The sequence below is a fragment of the Sus scrofa genome, chromosome 3 (assembly GCF_054392235.1).
Source record: "Sus scrofa isolate SSC_HxYL_T2T_F1_AM1 chromosome 3, Sscrofa_HxYL_maternal_Yorkshire_Landrace_v2.0, whole genome shotgun sequence".
Classification (NCBI taxonomy): Eukaryota; Metazoa; Chordata; class Mammalia; order Artiodactyla; family Suidae; genus Sus; species Sus scrofa.
In genome coordinates, this window is record NC_139385.1 from 80782817 (window position 1) to 80792413 (window position 9597).

Consider the following 9597-nt stretch of genomic DNA (forward strand, 5'->3'; position numbering starts at 1 on the left):
CGAACCCGTATCCTCACAGAGACAGTGTCAAGTCCTTAACCTGCTGAGCCACAGTGGGAACTCCCATCTGGTTTTTGAGGACAGGTTGCCTTTTAGCTTGGTCTGGACTTGTCCCATCTCCTCACCCCTGGAGGTTAGTTTGCCAATTGTGAAGTGTGACTGTGATACTGAGTAATCAGACAAGGGCTGGGTGGAGGGGGTTACTTTATAAATAGCACAGGGAAGAAGGAGGGCTGAGTTCCTCTCACATGCTGCTGAATCTCAGGATCTCGGCGAGGTCGTAGCCAGTCACAGCAAAGGAGCTGCCGGAGGGATCACAGAATCGGGCACCACACACCTGGGTGTCGGGGACACACTCACCGTGACAGTGTTCCACCTGGGAGAGAAGAGCGCTGCTCAGGGCCTGCTGCCTCCCACTTGGGCCCCCACCCCTCGCCTCTGCCACCACACACCTCAACGTAGCCACTCTCCGGGCTTCTGCTCAGCTTCCAGATGTGTACAAAGGTGTCCTCGGCTGCAGAGAGCAGCTGTAAGAAAGGCACGGTGGACCAGTGGGAGGCAGGCCGTGCTGATGGGACTGGGATAGGCTGTAGTGCCCCGTCCCGGTGTCCAGGGAGGGGGCTAGGCTGAGGGGCAGAGATCAGCCTGTGGAATTCCTCTCAACAACCCGGCACCAGGAACAAGGGTAGGTCGGGAGAGAGGAGGAGACTGACCTTGCCCACCTCAGGAGCCAGGTCCAGGGCACAGATGGCCCGGGCATGAGCGTTGATCTGGACGTGCAGAGTTCCTGTACTGGCTTCATACAGACGCACCTGCCCATCCCCGTAGCCTGCTGCTATGGCTCCCTGCCACAGCTGCACAGACGGGCATGGGATCCTGCAAGGGTGACACCCGACTTTGATTTCCTAGACCCAAGCCCACTCCCCACCCTGAAGCTGTCTCAGGAAGGCCTAGGCCCCCTTCTGCCTCACCTACCCAAAGCCTGGAATTCGCGTCAGTAATTTGAATTCGGGCCCTGACCGCCAGACACACAGCAAGCCTGAGTCATCTGCTGTCACCATGTCAGCCACGCAGTCCTGTGGGGAACGGTGCGATCAGCTCTTCCCTTTCTCTGCTGCTGGGTCCTGTATTCAGGTCGCACTTGTATCTCTGCCTCTCCAGGGAAAGGGCAGCGTGTAGAGCCCTCACCCACTGAAGGGTTCTCCCGGAAGAATGAGATGCTTTCCTTGTATTCCTTACAGTGTCTTTCTCCCCACCCAGGCCCCAACACACACACACACACCACATGTTAGAGGAGGGAAGACAACTGTTCTCATTGGAAGAGTGATGGAACTGAGGCCATAGGGTCATGACCTTCTGGAAGGTCTTGCCATGAGCCAGTCACAGTCATGCCCAGACTCTGGGCCTTGTGACAACCCCCGACTGCAAGCAGCCAACATAGCCCATGGGCTCAGCTTTGTGCCAGGTGCAGTGAAGCATATGAATTAAAAGATACACATCCTGTTCTCAAGAGGTTTATATTCCAAACGGAGAGACAAGAGTTGTCTTTGAGGGCAGTGTTAATTCAGGGCTCAGTTAAGGGAGATCATTGGGAGCTGGAATAGGGGGAAGGCTTCCTGGAGAGGGTAGCAGTGGAAGGGGGCCTGATCGGGTGGGCATGGCCCACGTTCGGAGAAGGCAGCCACACATGGCATAGCTGGAAAGCATCTCAAAAACCATCTGTTCCAGCTCCTTTGTTCACAGCAGGGTTGTAAAGTGTGAGTGAACCATTAAATGCCACATAAATATAAAGTACCCCTGGCTTCATCCCTGGACCTGAGGTTGCCAAAGCCTAGAAAAGTGCAGCAATTTGCCCAAAGTCACCCAGCTGCTTAGCAGCAGAGCCAAGACTTGACCCCAGGTTTCCTGCCTCCCAGGGTGGGGAAGGCCCCCAGACTCTCCGGAACAGGTAGGGGGCATCCACTCACCTGTCCCTGGGCAGCCTCCGTGGCAATGTCTGTGACTGGTGTCTGGTGCCCAGCCAGCTCTTCACTCAGTACAATGTTGGGACCCTTGGCTGGGATGTCAAACACTAGTACCCGGCCTGACCACGTTCCTGCAGAAACAGGGCTCTGCTGATGGCTTCCTGATTCTCCCGGGTCTCCAGCAACCACCCTCAGCACCCGCCCCCCTCCCCATCCCAGAGGCCTTAGTAACAAACCCACCTCTCATGGCTCCAACAGCCTCATTCCTACATTCACTACGCCTTTCCTAGCCCACTCTGCCCCTCTGAAGGCCTCCATGGCTTTTTCTGAGTCTCTCAGATCCCTCTTCACTCCCACCATTTCCTCCAACCCTCCACAATTTTCTCAGACCTTCAGCAGCCTCCTGGTCAAAGCCCACATCTCTCCCCCTCAGCACCCCCCAGTACCCTGTCCCTGGCCCCCTTACCCACACAGATGAAGTGGCCACTGGCGGCAATTCCTCGGGCAAACACAGCCTGCACTGAGTATGAGAGGGGAAAACTATTAGAAATGGCATCTTGGGAGTTCCCGTCATGGCTCAGTGGTTAACGAATCCGACTAGAAACCATGAAGTTGTGGGTTCGATCCCTGGCCTTGCTCAGTAGGTTAAGGATCCAATGTTGCCGTGAGCTGTGGTGTAGGTTGCAGACATGGCTCGGATCCTGCATTGCTGTGACTCTGGCATAGGCCGGTGGCTACAGCTCCGATTCGACCCCTAGCCTGGGAACCTCCATATGCCATGGGAGCGGCCCAAGAAATGGCAAAAAGACAAAAAAAAAAAAGAAAAAAGAAAAAGAAAAAAAAAAAAGAAATGGCATCTCCCCATGCTCCGACAAACACTCCCTACCTCCACCCCACCCAGTCCTGCAGGTACCTGGAGAGGCATCTCCAGAGTCCAGTGCATGCCAATAGACCATGACAGAGCCGTCAGACTCGTACATCTGGAAGACCAGGGCAAGGATGGGGGTCACAACTCAACGGACCTTTGCTGAGCTCTGTGCTGACTACTCCACATACATGGGTTAGCCATAGCCCATTTAGTCCTCAGAACCTGGGAGAGAGACACCCCTTTATCCCCATTTAATAGAGAAGGACACTGAGGCTCTAAGAAGTTAACTACATTGCACAAGGTCATACAAGTAATAAAGGGGCAGATATTGGAGAAGGCACTTGGGAATTGGAAAACAGGGAAGGAAGATGAGAAATAAGGAGAAGGAGGAGCTCCCGTCGTGGCTCAGTGGTTAACGAATCCGACTAGCAACAATGCAACAATGAGGTTGCGGGTTCCATCCCTGGCCTTGCTCAGTGGGTTAAGGATCCAGCATTGCCCTGAGCTGTGGTGTAGGTCGCAGACGCGGCTCGGATCCCACATCGCTGTGGCTGTGGTGTAGGCTGGCAGCTACAGCTCTGATTTGACCCCTAGCCTGGGAACCTCCATATGCCACAGGATCAGCCCTAGAAAAGGCAAAAAGACAAAAAAAAAACAAAAAACAAAACAAAACAAAAAAAAAAAAAACGGAGAATGGGGGCTAAGCCTGTGCAAAGTTTGGAAATGTTTATAGGCAAATGGGGAAAGGTCCAGGGGCCTTGGAGAGGAGTTGAGTAGACTAGTGGGAGAGGACAGGAAGGTCCTTCTCTTACCTGTATTCCTCGATGTGAGGTGAGTACCAGCAACACTCGGAAAGGGAGGACACACCAGTGGACCTGGAAGGAGGTGAGAAGTGGGCAGAGCAGAGGACACGAAGCCTCAGAAGTGTGGAAATTCAGAGAGTTAGGGAAGGCCGATTTCTTGAGGTTTGGAGAGGGACTGGGTTAGGGCTGCGTTCAGCAACATCACTCCCAGGTCCATGGCTCACCTGGGTGATGAGTGGGGGGCTCACTCCAGCGCCCTGCTTCGCGTGGAGTTGGCGCTGGGCCAAGGGCACACCCTCAGGAGCAGCGCTGAGAAGCTGGGCGCTGGGTCCATGGACTACTCCAAAATGTGTGAGGTTGCGGACAGGCAGCTGCAGCACACTGAGGTTGTTGCACAGAGCGGCCGCCGAGCCTCGAAGGGGGATAGAGCGCTCCCGGTGGAACATCCTAGGGGAGAGAAGTCCGAATTCCAGGCGCTCAGGAGACAGCGGAGATTCCTGAGCGTGTTGGGGTGGGGGTGGGGTGCTGTCAGAAGGCATTGGGAGAGACCCCCGGGGCTGGATCATGATGTCCATGGGGGCCTCGAGGACGGCGATGGCGCGGGGTGGTGGTGGTCACGTGGCGTGGGAAGGGTATCAGGGAGCAGACGAGGGGAACCCCAGGGCTGAGTTATGAGGTGATGCGGGGAATCCCAAAGGAGGAATGGTGATGGCACAGGACCCAGGGGCCCCAAGACCCCGAGCCAAGGCGGGAGGAAGCAGGGTAGTCCTCAGGTCTTTCCTCCCTCAGCTTGGCTCCGCGAAGCCCCCGGACCAGGCTAGAGTTCACACCAGGATTTCCAGGTCGTCTTGCCTGACTCCAGAAGCGTTCGGTACCCCAGTCTCCTCCGAATCCGCCGCCACCATAGAGACGACGCACGTACGCACGACCGCTGGGTGGGGCGAGCAACGCGAACGCGCAGCGCGCGATGCGGCTGCCGGGGCAACTGTGGGCGGGGCGAGCGTCCCAGCGCGCGGTTGCCCAGGCGACCGTTAGGCCGCAGCTGCGAGCCTTGGCTGGGCAGGAAAGCCCGCCGGACCGCTGGGGTTGGAGCTACCGCTGCGGTGATGGCGCATGAAGGCTCGGTGAGCTTCAGCTCAGCTGAGGGTGCTCCAGAGCGGGGACAGACCGTTAAGATTGGTGTCCTGAACCTTGGGACAGCTCTGTGCCATCTGGCTCCCGCCTAGTAGGCAGGAGTTCAAGATGACTAAGGAAGCCATGTCGGTGCATTAGAGCAGAAATCCTACATCTGTACCGCACGCACTCAGAAGCATTGTCACACTCGTAAGCTGAGGGAAGGGGGTTATATGGGGGTACAGAGCCCAGGAACAAGAAATGACCCTGGAAACAGCTAATGCATGTAATAACAAGTCTCTTACATTGAGGTACTCATTTGAATAGATAAACAGAATTGGCCAGGCATGCGGGAGAGGTGTTGCTAGATAAGTGATATTTCGAGAATTTCAGGAGGTTGCAATGGATTAAACAATAATTTTTCTTTCTTTCTTTCTTTTTTTTTTTTTTTCTTTTTGTCTTTTTGTCCTTTTAGGGCCGAACCAGCGGCATATGGATGTTCCCAGGCGAGGGGTCCAATCGGAGCTGTAGCCGGCTGCCTACATCACAGCCACCGGCAAGGCCAGATCTGAGTCGTGTCTGCCACCTACGCTATAGCTCAGGGGCAACGCTGGATCCTTAACCCACTGAGCGAGGCCAGGGATTGAACCTGAAACCTCATGGTTCCTAGTTGGATTCGTTTCTGCTGCACCATGGTGGGAACTCCAAAGCCAAGAAATTTTAAAATAAAACAGACTTGAAGAGCATTTGTGCAACAATATCTCCAATCCTTCTGATCAGGTTACTTCTAGGCACAGTCACTATCACAGGTGTCACATGAGAGGCTGGAAGGGGAACTCTAAGGAACTGACACCCCTCTCCCAGCCCTACCTGCTCTGCTCTGGCCAAGCCTGGACTGGGCTGTGAACCATTACCTGGGCTTGCCAACAGGGCTGTTCTACTAACAGAGAGGAAAAATGGGGCTTGAGGGATTTTGAGTTCAGTGTGAGGTTTAGGAAATACTAGAGTTGGGGAACACCATGCATGAGACAATAGGTTGGGAGTGGGGAGGCAAAATGTTGGGAAGAAAATTTTGGAAGCAATCAGGTTCAGGGAGACTGTTGTGGGAAAGTGAGGAGGCTCCAAAGAATTTGCTGGTAAATTCCCATGTCCCTAAAATGGATATTTTAGGACTAGTTTTTTTCTTTTTCAGTGGATTTTTCTTGGTTATAAAAGGAAACAATCATTGTAGAAAATTTACAAAATGGAGACGTGTATAGAGGAAAGAAATATATCTACTGTAATTTTTGTCCTTTTCTTCAACATCATACTTGATATGTAATTTTGTATCCTCTTTCTTTCATTTAACATTACTTTTTCCCAGGAGATCCCCCTGTGAGGCAGTGTTAAGGATCCCACGTTGCTGCAGCTGTGGCGTAGGTCTCAGCTTTGGCTTGGATTAGATCCCCAGCCTGGGAACCTCCATATGCTTCGGGAGTGGCAAAAAAAGTATTTTTCCCATGGTATTGTAAATTCTTCCTAAAGATTGCCTTTAATCATTGCATAATATTCCATCATATAGGTAGTACACAATTAGCCATCTCTTGTTCTTGTTAGACCTATGTTTTCAATGTTTTGCTATTATAAATAACATCACGGACTATCTTAGAGAATACATATATTTTTTCTTTTTTTCGTTTCTTTTTTTCTTTTCAGGGCTGCACCCGAGACATATGGATGTTCTCAGGCTAGGGGTTGAGTTGGAGCTACAGCTGCTCGCCTTCGCCACAGCCACAGCCACAGCCACGCGGATTCCGAGCTGCATCTGTGACCTACACCACAGCTCACGGCTTCGTTGGATCCTTAACTCACTGAGCGAGGCCAGGGATCGAACCCGCAACCTCATGATTCCTAGTCAGATTTGTTTCCACTGCACCACGACGGGAACTACATAATGTATTTTTATTTTCATTTCAGAATATGCCTTTGGGTATATTTATAAAACTGGAATTGATATTTTTAAAAGTTGGACATCTCTTCTTTCCAGGGCAGGGATCAAATCTGAGCTGCAGCTGCGACTCATGCCACAGCTGCGGCAATGCTGGATCCTAAAAGTTGGACATCTTTTCAAATATTTATTAGTCATCAATAGTTCTGCTTTTGTGAAATATTATGTCCTTTGCTTATTATCCTTGGAGATATTATTATTATTATTACTGTCTTCTTAGGGCCACATGAACAGCATGGAAGTTCCCAGGCTGAGGCCAGGGATTGAACCTGCATCCTCATGGATACTAGTTGGGTTCTAAACCCGCTGAGCCACAATGGGAACTCCAGAGGTATTATTATTATTATTTGGCTGCACTCTCGGCAGGTGGAAGTTGTCAGGACAGGGATCAACCCTGTGCCACAGTTGGGGCAACAATGCCAGAAGGGAACTTCAGTCTTATGATTTTAAAAACTTTCATGTGAAGTTTTAACATATTTGGGAATATCTGTCCTTTCAAAAATTTGTTGCAAATGTTTTTGTTTGTTTGTTTGTTTAGGAAGCAGGATAAAGTCAAGCTCTGGAGTCAGAGAAACCTGTATCTGGAGTATGACTCCACTACTTCCTTGTTCTGTGATCCTGGGGAAATTGTCCTTTTCAAAAGGCTCTTCCTTCCTACTAGATAACTCTAGCAAGCTTCCTCCTAGCGCATAAAAGCGTCTCCCCGCCTTGGTTTCCAGCCCTGATTATCCTGTTTTTTTTGTTTTTGTTTTTGTTTTCCCCACAGAGGCAGGAGAGGCAGGCACGAGACCGCGGGATGACTCGATCCAAGGCGGAAAAGGTCCGGCCGCCAACAGTTCCGGTGCCACAGGTGGACATCGTGCCTGGGCGGCTTACTGAGGCCGAGTGGATGGCGCTCTCGGTTCTTGAAGAGGGCGAGGAAGTGGTGGGGGACATCTTGGCTGATCTGCTGGCCCGAGTCATGGACTCCGCCTTCAAAGTCTACCTGACCCAGCAGGTGGGCCTGGATCCTGGTCCTTCAGACCCATCTCCCCTCTCCCTGACCCCTTCCTGCTGGCCTGAGACCCTCTTTCGCCTCCTCCTCAGTGCATTCCATTCACCATCAGTCAGGCACGGGAGGCCATGCTGCAGATCACCGAGTGGCGCTTCCTGGCCCGGGACGAGGGAGAAACTGCAGTGGCAGAGGACCCTACGTGGGGAGAGGACGAAGAACCTTCCGCTTGCACGACGGACGCCTGGGCTCAGGGATCCGTGCCCGTGCTGCACGCGCCCACCTCGGTGGGGCTGGAGGAGACCTTCCCAGGCGAAGTAAGCCCAGCCCCCAGCTACCTCCCGCCACTCACCTTAGTGCCTCTCTCCCCTTTGCGACGTCTCACTACTCAACTTCTCACCACCACCCTGGTGCATTTCCCCAGGACCGAGGGAGCGTGGATCAGATCACTTTAGGAAGATCGTGGATGGATACAGGCTCTCAGGAACCGATGGAACCTTGGGACCGCTGTCTTCCAGAGCAGAGGGTCGTCCCAGGTCCCTCATCCACCCTGGAGCTGCTTAAGGAGACAGGGCCTCGAGGTCCTTTAGAGGAATTGGAACTGGACGGCCAGGCGAGGGGCCACCTCTCCTCGGTCGGATGCTTGACCGTGAGCAGCCAACTGTCGATGGAGATGGCGGTCGCAGGCGGTCCTCACCTTTCTCTGGAGCCGACCCCGGTTGCCAGCCCCAAGGGCTCGGTCGAGAAGGCACAGCCCTTCAGCTCCCCGTTCTCTCTCGAGGACCTCTACTATTGCACGCCCCAGGCTCAGGCGGCTGGAGACAGGATGGAGCCCAAGAAGGAGGAGGTGCCCTTCATCTCCTCGAGCGGTTCGGTGTCTGGAACTTCTGCTGGTGGTCTCAGCACGCTCAGCTCCTCCTCTGGGTTCCAGCCGCAGCAGCTCTGGCGCCCCGATGCGCGGCCCAGCTCACTTCGCGGCAGAATTGGCCCCAGCGCGGAGATGGAGCGCCTGGACCCCGCGCGGCTGCCTCGCCGCTGGGTGCGCCCCCTGGCGGAGGTTCTGGTCCCAAACTCCGAGATGCGCCCCCAGAAAGCCTACCGCGGGTGCCTGCAGAGCCGGAAGACCGAGGCCCCGGCCGGTCCGCAAGCCCCCGGTCCCGACGTCCGCGTCTCCCCATCAGTATTCTACCCTCTCCCGCCTGGCGTTCCTTTCCGAGCCTTGGCCCCCGGCCGCAGACTCCAATTCCCCACTTTAAGCTCAGGCCTACCATCGCCAGGCTTTGGTTCAAAGCTGCCCTTCCCCAGTTCCAGGCTCCGCTTTCCCATCACACACTCGGTGCTCCCAGATGTGGCCCACAGTCCTAGTCCCAAACTATGGCCAGGTGCCAAGTGGCCCAGCGGCTGGGAAGGGGAGGCCGAATTGCTGGGCGAGCTGTGGGCCGGCCGCACCCGCATACCTCCTCAGGGCCTGGACCCTGGGTACCGGGAGAGCCAGGATCCTCACAAGTGGCCTCATCCCGCGCCCCAAGTTCTTGAGGCCACATCCCAGGTGATGTGGAAGCCGATGTTGCTGCCTGAAGCCTTAAAGTTGGCTCCTGGTGTGAGCATGTGGAACCCAACCACCCAGGAGCTGCTCAGCTCTGCTGAACCTCAACAGGAGGACAAAAAAGGCAGCACCTCTCCTCCCATCCACACAGGTGCCCCAGAACCACAGGTGACTGTGGCACAGATCGTGAACAACTCAACGCCCAAAATGTGGTCACTCCCCTTCAACCACCTGCTCCATTATGAGCCCTGAACCTCAGGCGGTGGGACTCCTACCCTCCTTCTGTCTACTTGCTGGAAATAAACACCTGAGTTGTCTTAGGAAT

General features: G+C 54.1%; 2 protein-coding genes across 12 annotated transcripts; one reads left to right on the forward strand and one right to left on the reverse strand.

Annotated features, from left to right (window-relative positions):
• Window positions 1-187: 187 nt before the first annotated feature.
• WDR54 (WD repeat domain 54) lies at window positions 188-4561 on the reverse strand. Of its 3 annotated transcripts, none has more exons than XR_014841631.1 (10): window positions 4488-4561; window positions 3860-4082; window positions 3645-3707; window positions 2878-2944; window positions 2431-2484; window positions 1968-2095; window positions 976-1076; window positions 714-895; window positions 453-527; window positions 188-376 (listed from the first exon to the last, which is right to left on the reverse strand). XR_014841631.1 is itself a non-coding variant. In XM_005662440.2 (10 exons), exons 1-10 carry the CDS (start codon window positions 4538-4540, stop codon window positions 245-247), a joined length of 1059 nt encoding a protein of 352 aa, XP_005662497.1. In that variant the 5' UTR covers window positions 4541-4561; the 3' UTR covers window positions 188-244. The 3 variants fall into 3 exon arrangements, 2 of the variants coding, with proteins under 2 accessions (XP_005662497.1, XP_003125040.1); XM_005662440.2 differs by having other exon boundaries at window positions 714-876; XM_003124992.5 differs by having other exon boundaries at window positions 714-876; window positions 4466-4561.
• A 112-nt stretch (window positions 4562-4673) lies between these two features.
• On the forward strand, window positions 4674-9596 carry C3H2orf81 (chromosome 3 C2orf81 homolog). 9 transcript variants are annotated; one of them, XM_085015570.1, is made up of 4 exons: window positions 4674-4958; window positions 7502-7732; window positions 7822-8043; window positions 8151-9596. In XM_085015570.1, the coding sequence occupies exons 2-4, from the start codon at window positions 7532-7534 to the stop codon at window positions 9522-9524; spliced, it is 1797 nt and encodes a 598-aa protein (XP_084871696.1). In that variant the 5' UTR covers window positions 4674-4958; window positions 7502-7531; the 3' UTR covers window positions 9525-9596.
• Window position 9597: the final 1 nt, after the last annotated feature.